At 47.3% G+C, this 21,678-nt stretch overlaps 2 protein-coding genes across 13 annotated transcripts in view; one reads left to right on the top strand and one right to left on the bottom strand.

The window, feature by feature from the left end:
* Nucleotides 1-21,678, bottom strand: part of LOC124046819 (dynactin subunit 1-like) — an 808,447-nt gene that overhangs the window by 505,810 nt on the left and 280,959 nt on the right. The gene's annotated exons all lie outside the window — the stretch shown is intronic.
* Nucleotides 1-21,678, top strand: part of capn3a (calpain 3a, (p94)) — a 68,847-nt gene that overhangs the window by 6,155 nt on the left and 41,014 nt on the right. For all 4 annotated transcript variants that reach the window (XM_046367592.1, XM_046367593.1, XM_046367589.1 and 1 more), the window contains exons 3-6: nt 9,248-9,366; nt 9,681-9,814; nt 19,321-19,489; nt 20,018-20,101. In XM_046367592.1, coding sequence (XP_046223548.1) covers nt 9,248-9,366; nt 9,681-9,814; nt 19,321-19,489; nt 20,018-20,101 — 506 coding nt within the window. The remainder of the gene's footprint in view (nt 1-9,247; nt 9,367-9,680; nt 9,815-19,320; nt 19,490-20,017; nt 20,102-21,678) is intronic.

The following is a 21,678-nucleotide window of genomic DNA, read 5'->3' as shown; positions in this document are numbered from 1 at the left end:
ACACAATGCTGACCCCATACACTACACTGACCCCTACACTACACACTACACTGACCCCAACACTACACTGACCCCTACACTACACTGACCCCAACACTACACTGACCCCAACACAATGACCCCAACACTGACCCCTACACTACACTGACCCCAACACTACACTGACCCCAACACAATACTGACCCCAACACAATACTGACCCCAACACTACACTGAGCCCAACACTACACTGACCCCAACACTACACTGACCCCTACACTACACTGACCCCAACAATACACTGACCCCAACACTACACTGACCCCAACACTACACTGACCCCAACACTACATAACACTGACCCCAACACTACACTACACTGACCCCAACACTACACTGACCCCAACAGTACACTGACCCCAACACTACACTGACCCCAACACTACACTGACCCCAACACTACATAACACTGACCCCAACACTACACTACACTGACCCCAACACTACACTGACCCCAACAGTACACTGACCCCAACACTACACTGACCCCAACACTACACTGACCCCAACACTACACTGACCCCAACACTACATAACACTGACCCCAACACTACACTACACTGACCCCAACACTACACTGACCCCAACACTACACTGACCCCAACACAACACCTCACTGACCCCAACACTACACTGACGCCAACACTGCACTGACGCCAACACAACACCTCACTGACCCCAACACTACACTGACCCCAACACTACACTGACCCCAACACTACACTGACCCCAACACTCCACTGACCCCAACACAACACTGACCCCAACACTACATAACACTGACCCCAACACTACACTGACCCCAACACAACACCTCACTGACCCCAACACTACACTGACCCCAACACTACACTGACCCCAACACTATACTGACCCCAACACTACACTGACCCCAACACTACACTACACTGACCCCAACACAACACTGACCCCAACACTACACTGACCCCAACACTACACTGACGCCAACACTACACTGACCCCAACACTACATAACACTGACCCCAACACTACACTGACCCCAACACTACACTGACCCCAACACTACATAACACTGACCGCAAAACTACAGTGACCCCAACACTACACTGACCCCAACACTACACTACACTGACCCCAACACTACACTGACCCCAACACTACACTGACCCCAAAACAACACCTCACTGACCCCAACACTACACTGACCCCAACACTACACTACACTGACCCCAACACTACACTGACCCCAACACTCCACTGACCCCAACACAACACTGACCCCAACACTACATAACACTGACCCCAACACTACACTGACCCCAACACAACACCTCACTGACCCCAACACTACACTGACCCCAACACTACACTGACCCCAACACTACACTGACCCCAACACTATACTGACCCCAACACAACACTGACCCCAACACTACACTACACTGACCCCAACACTACACTGACCCCAACACTACATAACACTGACCCCAACACTACACTGACCCCAACACTACACTGACACCAACACTACACTGACCCCAACACTACACTGACCCCAACACTACATAACACTGACCCCAACACTACACTGACCCCAACACTACACTGACCCCAACACTACATAACACTGACCGCAAAACTACAGTGACCCCAACACTACACTGACCCCAACACTACACTACACTGACCCCAACACTACACTGACCCCAACACTACACTGACCCCAACACAACACCTCACTGACCCCAACACTACACTGACCCCAACACAACACCGCACTGACCCCTACACTACACTGACCCCAACACGACACTGACCCCAACACTACACTGACCCCAACACTACACTGACCCCAACACAACACCTCACTGACCCCAACACTACACTGACCCCAACACTACACTGACCCCAACACAACACCTCACTGACCCCAACACTACACTACACTGACCCCAACACTACACTGACCCCAACACTACACTGACCCCAACACTACACTGACCCCAACACTACACCTCACTGACCCCAACACTACACTGACCCCAACACTACACTGACCCCAACACTACACTGACCCCAACACAACACCTCACTAACCCCAACACTACACTGACCCCAACACTACACTGACCCCAACACTACACTGACCCCAACACCTGCACTGACCCCAACACTACATAACACTGACCCCAACACTACACTGACCCCAACACTACACTACACTGACCCCAACACTACATAACACTGACCCCAACACAACACTGACCCCAACACTGCACTGACCCCAACACTACACTGACCCCAACACTCCACTACACTGACCCCAACACTACACTGACCCCAACACTACATAACACTGACCCCAACACTACACTGACCCCAACACTCCACTCCACTGACCCCAACACTACACTGACCCCAACACAACACCTCACTGACCCCAACACTACACTGACCCCAACACTCCACTCCACTGACCCCAACACTACACTACACTGACCCCAACACTACACTGACCCCAACACCTCACTGACCCCAACTTTACACTGACCTCAATACTACACTGACCCCAACACTACGCTGACCCCAATACTACACTGACCCCAACACTACACTGACCGCAACACTACACTGACCCCAACACGACACTGACCCCAACACGACACTGACCCCAACACTTCCCTGACACCAACACTACACTGACCCCAACACTACACTGACCCCAACACTCCACTACACTGACCCCAACACTCCACTACACTGACCCCAACACTCCACTACACTGACCCCAACACTACATAACACTGACCCCAACACTACATAACACTGACCCCAACACAACACTTCCCTGACCCCAACACTACACTGACCCCAACACCACACTGACCTCAATACTACACTGACCCCAACACTACACTATACTGACCCCAACACTACACTACACTGACCCCAATACTACACTGACCCCAACACTACACTACACTGACCCCAACACTACATAACACTGACCCCAACACTACACTGACCCCAACACTACATAACACTGACCCCAACACTACACTGACCCCAACACTACACTACACTGACCCCAACACAACATTACACTGACCCCCAACACTACACTACACTGACCCCAACACTACACTGACCCCAACACAACATTACACTGACCCCAACACTACACTGACCCCAACACTACATAATACTGACCCCAACACTACATAACACTGACCCCAACACTACACTACACTGCCCCCAACACTACACTACACTGACCCCAACACAACATTACACAGACCCCAACATTACACTATACTGACCCCAACACAACATTACACTGACCCCAACACTACACTACACTGACCCCAACACTACACTGACCCCAACACTACACTACACTGACCCCAACACTACACTGACCCCAACACAACATTACACTGACCCCAACACTACACTGACCCCAACACTACATGACACTACACTGACCCCAACACTACATAACACTGACCCCAACACTACATAACACTGACCCCCAACACTACACTACACTGCCCCCAACACTACACTACACTGACCCCAACACTACACTGACCCCAACACTACACTACACTGACCCCAACACAACATTACACTGACCCCAACACTACACTACACTGACCCCAACACTACACTACACTGCCCCCAACACTACACTACACTGACCCCAACACAACATTACACAGACCCCAACATTACACTACACTGACCCCAACACAACATTACACTGACCCCAACACTACACTACACTGACCCCAACACTACACTGACCCCAACACTACACTACACTGACCCCAACACTACACTGACCCCAACACAACATTACACTGACCCCAACACAACATTACACTGACCCCAACACTACACGACACTACACTGACCCCAACACTACATAACACTGACCCCAACACTACATAACACTGACCCCCAACACTACACTACACTGCCCCCAACACTACACTACACTGACCCCAACACAACATTACACAGACCCCAACATTACACTACACTGACCCCAACACAACATTACACTGACCCCAACACTACACTACACTGACCCCAACACTACACTGACCCCAACACTACACTACACTGACCCCAACACTACACTGACCCCAACACAACATTACACTGACCCCAACACTACACTGACCCCAACACTACACGACACTACACTGACCCCAACACACTACACTGACCCCAACACTACACTGACCCCTACACTACACTGACCCCCAACACTACACTACACTGACCCCAACACTACACTATACTGACCCCAACACTACACTGACCCCAACACTACACTGACCCCAACACAACACTACAATACACTGACCCCAACACTATACTACACTGACCCCAACACTACACTGACTCCAACACTACACTACACTGACCCCAACACTACATTATACTGAACACTACACTACACTGACCCCAACACTACACTGACCCCAACACTACACTACACTGACCCCAACACTACACTACACTGACCCCAACACAACATTACACTGACCCCAACATTACACTGACCCCAACACAACACTTCACTGACCCCAACACTACACTAAACTGACCCCAACACTACACTATACTGACCCCAACACAACATTACACTGACCCCAACACTACACTGACCCCAACACAACACTACACTGACCCCAACACTACACTGACCCCAACACTACACTGACCCCAACACGACACTGACCCCAACACTACACTGACCCCAACACTACACTGACCCCAACACTACACTGACCCCAACACTACATAACACTGACCCCAACACTACACTGACCCCAACACTACACTGACCCCAACACTACACTGACCCCAACACTACATAACACTGACCCCAACACTATACTGACCCCAACACTACACTGACCCCAACACTACACTAAACTGACCCCAACACTACACTGACCCCAACACTCCACTACACTGACCCCAACACTACATAACGTAGAATGTATGCACACATGACTGTAAGTCGCTTTGGATAAAAGCGTCTGCTAAATGGCATATATTATTATTATTATTATAACACTGACCCCAACACTACACTACACTGACCCCAACACTACACTGACCCCTAACACTACACTGACCCCAACACGATTCTCTCTTCTCTTGCTAGTTTGCTGTTAACTTTGGACAGTTGAGGTGAGTGTTTTGAATATTTGTGGGGGACAGGTCCCCCTTATCCTCTGTTTTTGCTACGCCTGTGGATGCTTATGGTGAGGAGAGGTCAGGTGTGTGATGTATTGACTGCAGGTGTGTGATGTATTGACTGGTACTGAGGAGAGGTCAGGTGTGTGATGTATTATAGCCCTGGTAACCTGTCCCATTATAGGCCCGGTAACCCGTCCCACTATAGCCCTGGTAACCTGCCCCGGCAACCCGTCCCACTATAGCCCTGGTAACCTGCCCCTGTAACCTGTCCCATTATAGCCCTGGGAACCTGCCCCGGTAACCTGTCCCATTATAGCCCTGGTAACCTGCCCCATTATAGCCCTGGTAACCTGTCCCATTATAGGCCCGATAACCTGTCCCATTATAGCCCTGGGAACCTGTCCCAATATAGCCCTGGTAACCGGTCCCATTATAGCCCTGGTAACCCGTCCCATTATAGCCCTGGGAACCTGTCCCATTATAGCCCTGGTAACCTGTCCCACTATATCCCTGGTAACCTGTCTCACTATAGCCCTGGTAACCTGTCCCATTATAGCCCTGGTAACCCGTCCCATTATAGCCCTGGGAACCTGTCTCATTATAGCCCTGGTAACCTGTCCCATTATAGCCCTGGGAACCTGTCACATTATAGCCCTGGTAACCTGTCCCATTATAGCCCTGGTAACCTGTCCCATTATAGCCCTGGGAACCTGTCCCTTCAAGGGAGAAAACATCTAATCTCTCCCCCTGCGAGCCTCATAACTGGCCTCTCCAACTCTCTACCAGGGGCCTCTCCAACTCTCTACCAGGGGCCTCTCCAACTCTCTACCAGGGGCCTCTCCAACTCTCTACCAGGGGCCTCTCCAACTCTCTACCAGGGGCCTCTCCACCTCTCTACCAGGGGCCTCTCCAACTCTCTACCAGGGGCCTCTCCAACTCTCTACCAGGGGCCTCTCCACCTCTCTACCAGGGGCCTCTCCAACTCTCTACCAGGGGCCTCTCCACCTCTCTACCAGAGGCCTCTCCAACTCTCTACCAGGGGCCTCTCCACCTCTCTACCAGGGGCCTCTCCACCTCTCTACCAGGAGCCTCTCCAACTCTCTACCAGGGGCCTCTCCAACTCTCTACCAGGGGCCTCTCCACCTCTCTACCAGGGGCCTCTCCACCTCTCTACCAGGGGCCTCTCCACCTCTCTACCAGGAGCCTCTCCAACTCTCTACCAGGGGCCTCTCCACCTCTCTACCAGGGGCCTCTTCACCTCTCTACCAGGGGCCTCTTCACCTCTCTACCAGGGGCCTCTCTATATTGTACTGGCTCTATGGAAGAGATTCCAGCTAGCAGCACTTCTCATTGTTGAGCTGTTCGTCCATCCTGGGGAACAAAGATCTATGCAGGCTGGGACCAAAATATTCTAAATGCTCAAAACTGACATTGTTCAACAGTTAACTCCCTGACTGGGCACATCCTCCACACCGGGGTGGAGGGACCGCCAGCAAACACTGAGGGACAACCAGAAAACACTGAGGGACAACCAGAAAACACTGAGGGACAACCAGAAAACACTGAGGGACAACCAGCAAACACTGAGGGACAACCAGCAAACACTGAGGGACAACCAGAAAACACTGAGGGACAACCAGAAAACACTGAGGGACAACCAGCAAACACTGACGGACAACCAGAAAACACTGAGGGACAGCCAGAAAACACTGAGGGACAACCAGCAAACACTGAGGGACAACCAGCAAACACTGAGGGACAACCAGCAAACACTGAGGGACAACCAGAAAACACTGAGGGACAACCAGAAAACACTGAGGGACAACCAGCAAACACTGACGGACAACCAGAAAACACTGAGGGACAACCAGAAAACACTGAGGGACAACCAGAAAACACTGAGGGACAACCAGCACTGAGGGACAACCAGCAAACACTGAGGGACAACCAGCAAACACTGAGGGACAACCAGCAAACACTGAGGGACAACCAGAAAACACTGAGGGACAACCAGAAAACACTGAGGGACAACCAGCACTGAGGGACAACCAGCAAACACTGAGGGACAACCAGAAAACACTGAGGGACAACCAGAAAACACTGAGGGACAACCAGCACTGAGGGACAACCAGCAAACACTGAGGGACAACCAGAAAACACTGAGGGACAACCAGAAAACACTGAGGTCAGGAGGGAGACTTTTCCTCAACAACACAAAGATATCAGAGGAAATATTGCATTAATATTATTCAGATATCAAGTCTGGAGACAACCAATGGGATGATGGCCACTGACAACCAATGGGATGATGGCCACTGACAACCAATGGGATGATGGCCACTGACAACCAATGGGATGATGGCCACTGACAACCAATGGGATGATGGCCACTGACAACCAATGGAATGATGGCCACTGACAACCAATGGAATGATGGCCACTGACAACCAATGGGATGAGGGCCACTGACAACCAATGGGATGATGGCCACTGACAACCAATGGGATGATGATGATGGCAACTGACAACCAATGGGATGAGGGCCACTGACAACCAATAGGATGATGGCCACTGACAACCAATGGGATCATGGCCACTGACAACCAATGGGATGATGGCCACTGACAACCAATGGGATGATGGCCACTGACAACCAATTGGATGATGGCCACTGACAACCAATGGGATGATGGCCACTGACAACCAATGGGATGATGGCCACTGACAACCAATAGGATGATGGCCACTGACAACCAATGGGATGTGGGCCACTGACAACCAATGGGATGATGGCCACTGACAACCAATGGGATGAGGGCCACTGACAACCAATGGGATGATGGCCACTGACAACCAATGGGATGATGATGATGGCAACTGACAACCAATGGGATGAGGGCCACTGACAACCAATAGGATGATGGCCACTGACAACCAATGGGATCATGGCCACTGACAACCAATGGGATGATGGCCACTGACAACCAATGGGATGATGGCCACTGACAACCAATTGGATGATGGCCACTGACAACCAATGGGATGATGGCCACTGACAACCAATGGGATGATGGCCACTGACAACCAATAGGATGATGGCCACTGACAACCTATGGGATGAGGGCCACTGACAACCAATAGGATGATGGCCACTGACAACCAATGGGATGATGGCCACTGACAACCAATGGGATGATGGCCACTGACAACCAATGGGATGATGGCCACTGACAACCAATGGGATGATGGCCACTGACAACCAATAGGATGATGGCCACTGACAACCAATGGGATGAGGGCCACTGACAACCAATAGGATGATGGCCACTGACAACCAATGGGATGATGGCCACTGACAACCAATGGGATGAGGGCCACTACTCAGTAGTCAAACAATAAGGGGGAAAAATGACAGCTCTCGTCCATTGACTCCAATCAATTGTAATGCCTTCAGAGAACAATGATTTTACATGTTGTGTACATTTTACAAGAATCACTGACTGTGTTCATTGACTGTTCATTGACTGTGATCATTGTGTGTAAGTGCGTGATGATGATGTGTGTGTATTTTTGTATTTTGTTGTTGTGTGTGTGTGTGTGTGTGTGTGTGTGTGTGTGTGTGTGTGTGTGTGTGTGTGTGTGTGTGTGTGTGTGTGTGTGTGTGTGTGTGTGTGTGTGTGTGTGTGTGTGTGTGTGTGTGTGTGTGTGTGTGTGTGTGTGTGTCTGCTGGCTGAAAATATTGTATCGGTATTTTTAGATTCACATCACAGTGTTGTTGTTATACAAATGCACAACTATGTTATTGGTGTGTGTCTCACTGCGTGTTTCCTAGGTGACTGCTGGCTGCTGGCTGCTATAGCCTGTCTGACTGGGTGTTCCTAGGTGTGTGTCTGTTGGTAACTAACTGTGTGTTTCCTAGGTGACTGCTGGCTGCTGGCTGCTATAGCCTGTCTGACTGGGTGTTCCTAGGTGTGTGTCTGTTGGTAACTAACTGTGTGTTTCCTAGGTGACTGCTGGCTGCTGGCTGCTATAGCCTGTCTGACTCTGAATGAGAAGCTTCTCTACCGGGTCGTTCCTCAGGATCAGAGCTTCTCCGAGGGATATGGCGGAATCTTCCACTTCCAGGTCAGAAACTCACCAATCAAAACAACCCTCAATTATTAGATAACTAGAAACAAAAACACATTTTACATACCGTAGACTGTCTATTTCTATGTTGTATTGTAATCAAAGAAGGGCTCAATTCCATTTCAAGTCAGTGAGTTCAGGAAGTACACTGAAATTGAATTTCCTCAAAAGTGGGATAGGCATTCCGGGTGTGCTTGACTGAATTGAACTGAAATCAACCCCCCAGACCCTGATTGCAATACATTATCAACTCCTGTCAAATGTCTTCAACCGTGTCTTTTCCTGCATGGCACATCTTTTCCTCCACCAAGTTCTGGCGCTATGGCGACTGGGTTGACGTTGTCATTGACGACCGCATCCCCACCTTCAACAACCAGCTGGTGTTCACCAAGTCTGCTGAGAGGAACGAGTTCTGGAGCGCCCTGCTGGAGAAGGCCTACGCCAAGTATGTACCCCTAGCTCTATGCCAAATACGACCCCTAACTCTATGCCAAATACGACCCCAAAGTCTATGCCAAATACGACCCCTAACTCTATGCCAAATACGACCCCTAACTCTATGCCAAATATGACCCCTAACTCTATGCCAAGTACGACCCCTAACTCTATGCCAAATACGACCCCTAACTCTATGCCAAGTATGACCCCTAACACTATGCCAAATACGACCCCTAACTCTATGCCAAATACGACCCCTAACTCTATGCCAAATACGACTCCTAACTCTATGCCAAATACGACCCCTAACTCTATGCCAAGTACGGCCCCAAACTCTATGTCAAATACGACCCCTAACTCTATGCCAAATACGACCCCAAACTCTATGCCAAATACAACCCCTAACTCTATGCCAAGTACGACCCCTAACTCTATGCCAAATACGACCCCTAACTCTATGCCAAATACGACCCCTAACTCTATGCCAAGTACGACCCCTAACTCTATGCCAAGTATGTGCAGCGGCAGGGTAGCTTAGTGGTTAGAGCGTTGGACTAGTGACCGGAAGGTTGCAAGTTCAAATCCCTGAGCTGACAAGGTACAAATCTGTCGTTCCGCCCCTGAACAAGGCAGTTTAACCCACTGTTCCTAGGCCGTCATTGAAAAATAAGAATTTGTTCTTAACTGACTTGCCAAGTTAAAACAAAAATTTTTAAAGTACCCCTATTCCTTCGCCAAGTCTAGATGAATAAGGGAAATTAAATCTAAATATATATACTGTAGAAGCTAGATATAGACTACTTTCTTCACTGCCTCAGCATGACACCTTCTGCAATACTCTGATTCTAGCCACCTCAACCTGCCTCTCTCCCACCAGACACTTCCAATGCCCAGCAACACGGGCACCCCTACAGTTGACTCACACAACTTTATCCACATAAAGGGCACAATCCTCTGTCCCATGACCTCCTGCACACTTCCCACATCATGACCGTAAACGTTGCGCCTGAAACAGCGCAGTGGTTTCTCCACAGAAGCAGGATAACTGACCCACTCAGTGTAATTGGCACTGGAGGCGATGGCTACCTTGGAGAGGCTTGATCACGGTTCCTATGAGGCCCTGAAACCTTGGAGAGGCTTGGTCTGGGTGGAGGAAACCCACAACAGCGGTGTCATCTGTATATTTTGTTAAAAACTTGTGGGCTGCGTCAGAGGCTTGACAATCGTTTGTGTACAGTATCAGTGAAAGTACGCAACCTTGAGGGCCTCCCGTATCAACTGTTCTAGATATAGAGATGGCGGAGTTGAACTTCACACCCAAATTCACCAGTTTATCGCCAGTAGAGAGGTGACACCCAAATTCACCAGTTTATCGCCAGTAGAGAGGTGACACCCAAATTCACCAGTTTATCGCCAGTAGAGAGGTGACACCCAAATTCACCAGTTTATCGCCAGTAGAGAGGTGACACCCAAATTCACCAGTTTATCGCCAGTAGAGAGGTGACACCCAAATTCACCAGTTTATCGCCAGTAGAGAGGTGACACCCAAATTCACCAGTTTATCATCAGTAGAGAGGTGACACCCAAATTCACCAGTTTATCAGTTTATCGCCAGTAGAGAGGTGACACCCAAATTCACCAGTTTATCGCCAGTAGAGAGGTGACACCCAAATTCACCAGTTTATCATCAGTAGAGAGGTGACACCCAAATTCACCAGTTTATCATCAGTAGAGAGGTGACACCCAAATTCACCAGTTTATCATCAGTAGAGAGGTGACACCCAAATTCACCAGTTTATCGCCAGTAGAGAGGTGACACCCAAATTCACCAGTTTATCGTCAGTAGAGAGGTGACACCCAAATTCACCAGTTTATCGCCAGTAGAGGTGACACCCAAATTCACCAGTTTATCATCAGTAGAGAGGTGACACCCAAATTCACCAGTTTATCATCAGTAGAGAGGTGACACCCAAATTCACCAGTTTATCATCAGTAGAGAGGTGACACCCAAATTCACCAGTTTATCATGACACCCAAATTCACCAGTTTATCGCCAGTAGAGAGGTGACACCCAAATTCACCAGTTTATCATCAGTAGAGAGGTGACACCCAAATTCACCAGTTTATCGTCAGTAGAGAGGTGACACCCACATTCACCAGTTTATCATCAGTAGAGAGGTGACACCCAAATTCACCAGTTTATCATCAGTAGAGAGGTGACACCCAAATTCACCAGTTTATCATCAGTAGAGAGGTGACACCCACATTCACCAGTTTATCGCCAGTAGAGAGGTGACACCCAAATTCACCAGTTTATCGTCAGTAGAGAGGTGACACCCAAATTCACCAGTTTATCGCCAGTAGAGAGGTGACACCCAAATTCACCAGTTTATCGCCAGTAGAGAGGTGACACCCAAATTCACCAGTTTATCATCAGTAGAGAGGTGACACCCAAATTCACCAGTTTATCGCCAGTAGAGAGGTGACACCCAAATTCACCAGTTTATCAGTAGAGAGGTGACACCCAGTTTATCATCAGTAGAGAGGTGACACCCAAATTCACCAGTTTATCATCAGTAGAGAGGTGACACCCAAATTCACCAGTTTATCGTCAGTAGAGAGGTGACACCCACATTCACCAGTTTATCATCAGTAGAGAGGTGACACCCAAATTCACCAGTTTATCATCAGTAGAGAGGTGACACCCAAATTCACCAGTTTATCATCAGTAGAGAGGTGACACCCAAATTCACCAGTTTATCATCAGTAGAGGTGACACCCAAATTCACCAGTTTATCATCAGTAGAGAGGTGACACCCAATTCACCAGTTTATCATCAGTAGAGAGGTGACACCCAAATTCACCAGTTTATCATCAGTAGAGAGGTGACACCCAAATTCACCAGTTTATCACAGTAGAGAGGTGACACCCAAATTCACCAGTTTATCATCAGTAGAGAGGTGACACCCAAATTCACCAGTTTATCATCAGTAGAGAGGTGACACCCAAATTCACCAGTTTATCATCAGTAGAGAGGTGACACCCAAATTCACCAGTTTATCCAGTAGAGAGGTGACACCCAAATTCACCAGTTTATCGCCAGTAGAGAGGTGACACCCAAATTCACCAGTTTATCATCAGTAGAGAGGTGACACCCAAATTCACCAGTTTATCATCAGTAGAGAGGTGACACCCAAATTCACCAGTTTATCATCAGTAGAGAGGTGACACCCAAATTCACCAGTTTATCATCAGTAGAGAGGTGACACCCAAATTCACCAGTTTATCGCCAGTAGAGAGGTGACACCCAAATTCACCAGTTTATCATCAGTAGAGAGGTGACACCCAAATTCACCAGTTTATCGTCAGTAGAGAGGTGACACCCACATTCACCAGTTTATCATCAGTAGAGAGGTGACACCCAAATTCACCAGTTTATCGTCAGTAGAGAGGTGACACCCAAATTCACCAGTTTATCATCAGTAGAGAGGTGACACCCAAATTCACCAGTTTATCATCAGTTTATCATCAGAGGTGACACCCAAATTCACCAGTTTATCGTCAGTAGAGAGGTGACACCCACATTCACCAGTTTATCATCAGTAGAGAGGTGACACCCAAATTCACCAGTTTATCATCAGAGAGGTGACACCCAAATTCACCAGTTTATCATCAGTAGAGAGGTGACACCCACATTCACCAGTTTATCATCAGTAGAGAGGTGACACCCAAATTCACCAGTTTATCGTCAGTAGAGAGGTGACACCCAAATTCACCAGTTTATCGCCAGTAGAGAGGTGACACCCAAATTCACCAGTTTATCATCAGTAGAGAGGTGACACCCAAATTCACCAGTTTATCCAGTAGAGAGGTGACACCCAAATTCACCAGTTTATCATCCAGTAGAGAGGTGACACCCAAATTCACCAGTTTATCGCCAGTAGAGAGGTGACACCCAATTCACCAAATTCACCAGTTTATCGCCAGTAGAGAGGTGACACCCACATTCAGTTTATCATCAGTAGAGAGGTGACACCCACATTCACCAGTTTATCATCAGTAGAGAGGTGACACCCAAATTCACCAGTTTATCGTCAGTAGAGAGGTGACACCCACATTCACCAGTTTATCATCAGTAGAGAGGTGACACCCAAATTCACCAGTTTATCATCAGTAGAGAGGTGACACCCAAATTCACCAGTTTATCATCAGTAGAGAGGTGACACCCAAATTCACCAGTTTATCATCAGTAGAGAGGTGACACCCAAATTCACCAGTTTATCATCAGTAGAGAGGTGACACCCACATTCACCAGTTTATCGTCAGTAGAGAGGTGACACCCACATTCACCAGTTTATCATCAGTAGAGAGGTGACACCCAAATTCACCAGTTTATCGCCAGTAGAGAGAGGTGACACCCAAATTCACCAGTTTATCATCAGTAGAGAGGTGACACCCAAATTCACCAGTTTATCATCAGTAGAGAGGTGACACCCAAATTCACCAGTTTATCATCAGTAGAGAGGTGACACCCAAATTCACCAGTTTATCATCAGTAGACACCCACATTCACCAGTTTATCATCAGTGACACCCAAATTCACCAGTTTATCGTCAGTAGAGAGGTGACACCCAAATTCACCAGTTTATCATCAGTAGAGAGGTGACACCCAAATTCACCAGTTTATCGCCAGTAGAGAGGTGACACCCAAATTCACCAGTTTATCATCAGTAGAGAGGTGACACCCAAATTCACCAGTTTATCATCAGTAGAGAGGTGACACCCAAATTCACCAGTTTATCATCAGTAGAGAGTGACACCCAAATTCACCAGTTTATCATCAGTAGAGAGGTGACACCCAAATTCACCAGTTTATCATCAGTAGAGAGGTGACACCCAAATTCACCAGTTTATCGCCAGTAGAGAGGTGACACCCAAATTCACCAGTTTATTTATCGCCAGTAGAGAGGTGACACCCAAATTCACCAGTTTATCGCCAGTAGAGAGGTGACACCCAAATTCACCAGTTTATCGCCAGTAGAGAGGTGACACCCAAATTCACCAGTTTATCGCCAGTGACACCCAAATTCACCAGTTTATCATCAGAGGTGACACCCAAATTCACCAGTTTATCGCCAGTAGAGAGGTGACACCCAAATTCACCAGTTTATCATCAGTAGAGAGGTGACACCCAAATTCACCAGTTTATCGCCAGTAGAGAGGTGACACCCAAATTCACCAGTTTATCGCAGTAGAGAGGTGACACCAAATTCACCAGTTTATCGCCAGTAGAGAGGTGACACCCAAATTCACCAGTTTATCGCCAGTAGAGAGGTGACACCCAAATTCACCAGTTTATCGCCAGTAGAGAGGTGACACCCAAATTCACCAGTTTATCGCCAGTAGAGAGGTGACACCCAAATTCACCAGTTTATCGCCAGTAGAGAGGTGACACCCAAATTCACCAGTTTATCAGTGACACCCAAATTCACCAGTTTATCGCCAGTAGAGAGGTGACACCCAAATTCACCAGTTTATCACCCAAATTCAGTAGAGAGGTGACACCCAAATTCACCAGTTTATCGCCAGTAGAGAGGTGACACCCAAATTCACCAGTTTATCGCCAGTAGAGAGGTGACACCCAAATTCACCAGTTTATCGCCAGTAGAGAGGTGACACCCAAATTCACCAGTTTATCGCCAGTAGAGAGGTGACACCCAAATTCACCAGTTTATCATCAGTAGAGAGGTGACACCCAAATTCACCAGTTTATCCCCAGTAGAGAGGTGACACCCAAATTCACCAGTTTATCGCCAGTAGAGAGGTGACACCCAAATTCACCAGTTTATCATCAGTAGAGAGGTGACACCCAAATTCACCAGTTTATCATCAGTAGAGAGGTGACACCCAAATTCACCAGTTTATCGCCAGTAGAGAGGTGACACCCAAATTCACCAGTTTATCGCCAGTAGAGAGGTGACACCCACATTCACCAGGTTATCGCCAGTAGAGAGGTGACACCCACATTCACCAGTTTATCGCCAGTAGAGAGGTGACACCCAAATTCACCAGTTTATCATCAGTAGAGAGGTGACACCCACATTCACCAGTTTATCATCAGTAGAGAGGTGACACCCACATTCACCAGTTTATCATCAGTAGAGAGGTGACACCCAAATTCACCAGTTTATCACCCAAATTCACCAGTTTATCGTCAGTAGAGAGGTGACACCCACATTCACCAGTTTATCATCAGAGGTGACACCCAAATTCACCAGTTTATCATCAGTAGAGAGGTGACACCCAAATTCACCAGTTTATCATCAGTAGAGAGGTGACACCCACATTCACCAGTTTATCATCAGTAGAGAGGTGACACCCACATTCACCAGTTTATCGTCAGTAGAGAGGTGACACCCAAATTCACCAGTTTATCATCAGTAGAGAGGTGACACCCAAATTCACCAGTTTATCATCAGTAGAGAGGTGACACCCAAATTCACCAGTTTATCATCAGTAGAGAGGTGACACCCAAATTCACCAGTTTATCATCAGTAGAGAGGTGACACCCACATTCACCAGTTTATCATCAGTAGAGAGGTGACACCCACATTCACCAGTTTATCATCAGTAGAGAGGTGACACCCAAATTCACCAGTTTATCGTCAGTAGAGAGGTGACACCCAAATTCACCAGTTTATCATCAGTAGAGAGGTGACACCCAAATTCACCAGTTTATCGTCAGTAGAGAGGTGACACCCAAATTCACCAGTTTATCATCAGTAGAGAGGTGACACCCAAATTCACCAGTTTATCATCAGTAGAGAGGTGACACCCAAATTCACCAGTTTATCATCAGTAGAGAGGTGACACCCAAATTCACCAGTTTATCATCAGTAGAGAGGTGACACCCAAATTCACCAGTTTATCGCCAGTAGAGAGGTGACACCCAAATTCACCAGTTTATCGCCAGTAGAGAGGTGACACCCAAATTCACCAGTTTATCGCCAGTAGAGAGGTGACACCCAAATTCACCAGTTTATCGCCAGTAGAGAGGTGACACCCAAATTCACCAGTTTATCGCCAGTAGAGAGGTGACACCCAAATTCACCAGTTTATCATCAGTAGAGAGGTGACACCCAAATTCACCAGTTTATCGCCAGTAGAGAGGTGACACCCAAATTCACCAGTTTATCATCAGTAGAGAGGTGACACCCAAATTCACCAGTTTATCGCCAGTAGAGAGGTGACACCCAAATTCACCAGTTTATCGTCAGTAGAGAGGTGACACCCAAATTCACCAGTTTATCGCCAGTAGAGAGGTGACACCCAAATTCACCAGTTTATCGCCAGTAGAGAGGTGACACCCAAATTCACCAGTTTATCATCAGTAGAGAGGTGACACCCAAATTCACCAGTTTATCCCCAGTAGAGAGGTGACACCCAAATTCACCAGTTTATCGCCAGTAGAGAGGTGACACCCAAATTCACCAGTTTATCATCAGTAGAGAGGTGACACCCAAATTCACCAGTTTATCATCAGTAGAGAGGTGACACCCAAATTCACCAGTTTATCGCCAGTAGAGAGGTGACACCCAAATTCACCAGTTTATCGCCAGTAGAGAGGTGACACCCACATTCACCAGTTTATCGCCAGTAGAGAGGTGACACCCACATTCACCAGTTTATCGCCAGTAGAGAGGTGACACCCAAATTCACCAGTTTATCGTCAGTAGAGAGGTGACACCCACATTCACCAGTTTATCGCCAGTAGAGAGGTGACACCCACATTCACCAGTTTATCATCAGTAGAGAGGTGACACCCACATTCACCAGTTTATCGCCAGTAGAGAGGTGACACCCAAATTCACCAGTTTATCATCAGTAGAGAGGTGACACCCACATTCACCAGTTTATTGTCAGTAGAGAGGTGACACCCACATTCACCAGTTTATCATCAGTAGAGAGGTGACACCCAAATTCACCAGTTTATCGCCAGTAGAGAGGTGACACCCAAATTCACCAGTTTATCGCCGGTAGAGAGGTGACACCCAAATTCACCAGTTTATCATCAGTAGAGAGGTGACACCCACATTCACCAGTTTATCGCCAGTAGAGAGGTGACACCCACATTCACCAGTTTATCATCAGTAGAGAGGTGACACCCACATTCACCAGTTTATCGCCAGTAGAGAGGTGACACCCACATTCACCAGTTTATCATCAGTAGAGAGGTGACACCCAAATTCACCAGTTTATCGCCAGTAGAGAGGTGACACCCAAATTCACCAGTTTATCGCCAGTAGAGAGGTGACACCCAAATTCACCAGTTTATCGCCAGTAGAGAGGTGACACCCAATTCACCAGTTTATCGTCAGTAGAGAGGTGACACCCAAATTCACCAGTTTATCGCCAGTAGAGAGGTGACACCCAAATTCACCAGTTTATCATCAGTAGAGAGGTGACACCCAAATTCACCATTTTATGCCTTTTGGTAACATATCATCAACACCCCCTGACCCTCTCTCCACCCTCTCACCCCCTGGCCCTCTCTCCACCCTCTCACCCCCTGACCCTCTCTCCACCCTCTCACCCCCTGACCCTCTCTCCACCCTCTCACCCCCTGACCCTCTCTCCACCCTCTCACCCCCTGACCCTCTCTCCACCCTCTCACCCCCTGACCCTCTCTCCACCCTCTCACCCCCTGACCCTCTCTCCACCCTCTCACCCCCTGACCCTCTCTCCACCCTCTCACCCCCTGACCTACCTCTAACCCTCACCCTGTCTCACCCTCCCATCCCCCAGGCTTCACGGTTCCTACGAGGCCCTGAAGGGTGGTAACACCACGACCCTAACCCTCACTCTCCCATCCCCCTCCCCCAGGCTGCATGGTTCCTACGAGGCCCTGAAGGGTGGTAACACTACGACCCTAACCCTCACTCTCCCATCCCCCCTCCTCCCCATGCTGAAGGGTGGTAACACTACGACCCTAACCCTCACTCTCCCATCCCCCCTCCCCAGGCTGTAGGGTGGTAACACCACGACCCTAACCCTCACTCTCCCATCCCCCTCCTCCCCAGGCTGAAGGGTGGTAACACTACGACCCTAACCCTCACTCTCCCATCCCCCTCCTCCCCAGGCTGAAGGGTGGTAACACCACGACCCTAACCCTCACTCTCCCATCCCCCTCCTCCCCAGGCTGAAGGGCAGTAACACCACGACCCTAACCCTAACCCTCACTCTCCCATCCCCCCTCCCCCAGGCTGAAGGGTGGTAACACCACAACCCTAACCCTCACTCTCCCATCCCCCTCCTCCCCAGGCTGAAGGGTGGTAACACCACGACCCTAACCCTCACCCTAACCCTCACTCTCCCATCCCCCCTCCTCCCCAGGCTGAAGGGTGGTAACACTACGACCCTAACCCTCACTCTCCCATCCCCCCTCCTCCCCAGGCTGAAGGGTGGTAACACTACGACCCTAACCCTCACTCTCCCATCCCCCCTCCTCCCCAGGCTTCACGGTTCCTATGAGGCCCTGAAGGGTGGTAACACCACGGAGGCCATGGAAGACTTCACCGGGGGCGTGACAGAGTTCTATGAGATGAAGGAGGCGCCCAAGGAACTGTACAAGATCATGAAGAAGGCCCTGGAGAGAGGCTCTATGATGGGCTGCTCTATCGACGTGAGTCTCTGACCTTAGTAGCGTGACCCCTGACCTCATGAACCCCTAATGGAAAAGTCTCGCGTAAATACAGCAGCCCGTCAGGGAGCCTCGCTCTTAAGTTACGATTCAGAACAGACCCAGTAGCCATTTCAGTAAATAAAAAAGCTATATGGCCTGCCTGTGGAGGTCTTGCCCGCAATTAGTGCCGCCACCCTCAGCGTCGGTGTGGGTCCAAATCCATCCCTTTACCTGTTTCTAACACAATATCTTCGTCTGTCTTTCCTGCTTCCTCTACTCATTGTCCTGTCCATTAATGTATGTAGAATTACAAGAGGATTGGACCCCCCCCCCCCCCGCCAAGAAAAAAGCTATTCCATAGGTTTAACTAAATGTACTGAGTGTTGGAACTCATCGATGATCACGTGCAATTTGAAAACTGTCCCCTTCCATTGGTTTAACCAACTGTATCCAATCAGTGCTGTTCCCCATGTCGCCGTTGACGATCCGTAATTGTGATCCTGTCTTGTTGTTCGTTCCATTCTCCAGTCCCTGGTTCCTGCTCGATTTGAGACGCGCACTGTGACTGGCCTTGTGAAGGGCCACGCCTACTCTGTGACTGCCGTTGAGGAGGTGAGATACAACTATAGAAACATATAGATTCACTTAATGCCAACTATCGTGAGTTATTGGATGACATTATTAGATAGACCATGAGATACACACATTATTAGATAGATAGATAGATAGATAGATAGATAGATAGATAGATAGATAGATAGATAGATAGATAGATAGATAGATAGATAGATAGATAGATAGATACTGAGATGAGATACTACATTATTAGATATATAGACCATGAGATACTACATTATTAGATAGATAGACCATGAGATACACTACATTATTAGATAGATAGACCATGAGATACTACATTATTAGATAGATAGACCATGAGATACTACATTATTAGATAGATAGACCATGAGATACACTACATTATTAGATAGACCATGAGATACACTACATTATTAGATAGATAGACCATGAGATACACTACATTATTAGATAGATAGACCATGAGATACACTACATTATTAGATAGATAGACCATGAGATACACTACATTATTAGATAGATAGACCATGAGATACTACATTATTAGATAGACCATGAGATACACTACATTATTAGATAGACCATGAGATACTACATTATTAGATAGATAGACCATGAGATACTACATTATTAGATAGATAGACCATGAGATACTACATTATTAGATAGATAGACCATGAGATACACTACATTATTAGATAGATAGACCATGAGATACTACATTATTAGATAGATAGACCATGAGATACTACATTATTAGATAGATAGACCATGAGATACTACATTATTAGATAGACCATGAGATACTACATTATTAGATAGATAGACCATGATATACACTACATTATTAGATAGATAGACCATGAGATACACTACATTATTAGATAGATAGACCATGAGATACTACATTATTAGATAGACCATGAGATACTACATTATTAGATAGATAGACCATGAGATACACTACATTATTAGATAGATAGACCATGAGATACACTACATTATTAGATAGATAGACCATGAGATACACTACATTATTAGATAGACCATGAGATACTACATTATTAGATAGACCATGAGATACTACATTATTAGATAGATAGACCATGAGATACTACATTATTAGATAGACCATGAGATACTACATTATTAGATAGATAGACCATGAGATACACTACATTATTAGATAGACCATGAGATACTACATTATTAGATAGACCATGAGATACTACATTATTAGATAGACCATGATATACTACATTATTAGATAGATAGACCATGAGATACTACATTATTAGATAGATAGACCATGAGATACACTACATTATTAGATAGATAGACCACTACATTTATTAGATAGATAGACCATGAGATACTACATTATTAGATATATAGACCATGAGATACACTACATTATTAGATAGATAGACCATGAGATACACTACATTATTAGATAGATAGACCATGAGATACTACATTATTAGATAGACCATGAGATACTACATTATTAGATATATAGACCATGAGATACACTACATTATTAGATAGACCATGAGATACTACATTATTAGATAGATAGACCATGAGAT

The sequence above is a fragment of the Oncorhynchus gorbuscha genome, linkage group LG10, assembly GCF_021184085.1.
Source record: "Oncorhynchus gorbuscha isolate QuinsamMale2020 ecotype Even-year linkage group LG10, OgorEven_v1.0, whole genome shotgun sequence".
NCBI lineage: Eukaryota > Metazoa > Chordata > Actinopteri > Salmoniformes > Salmonidae > Oncorhynchus > Oncorhynchus gorbuscha.
This window is presented reverse-complemented; position numbering and strand designations above follow the sequence as displayed.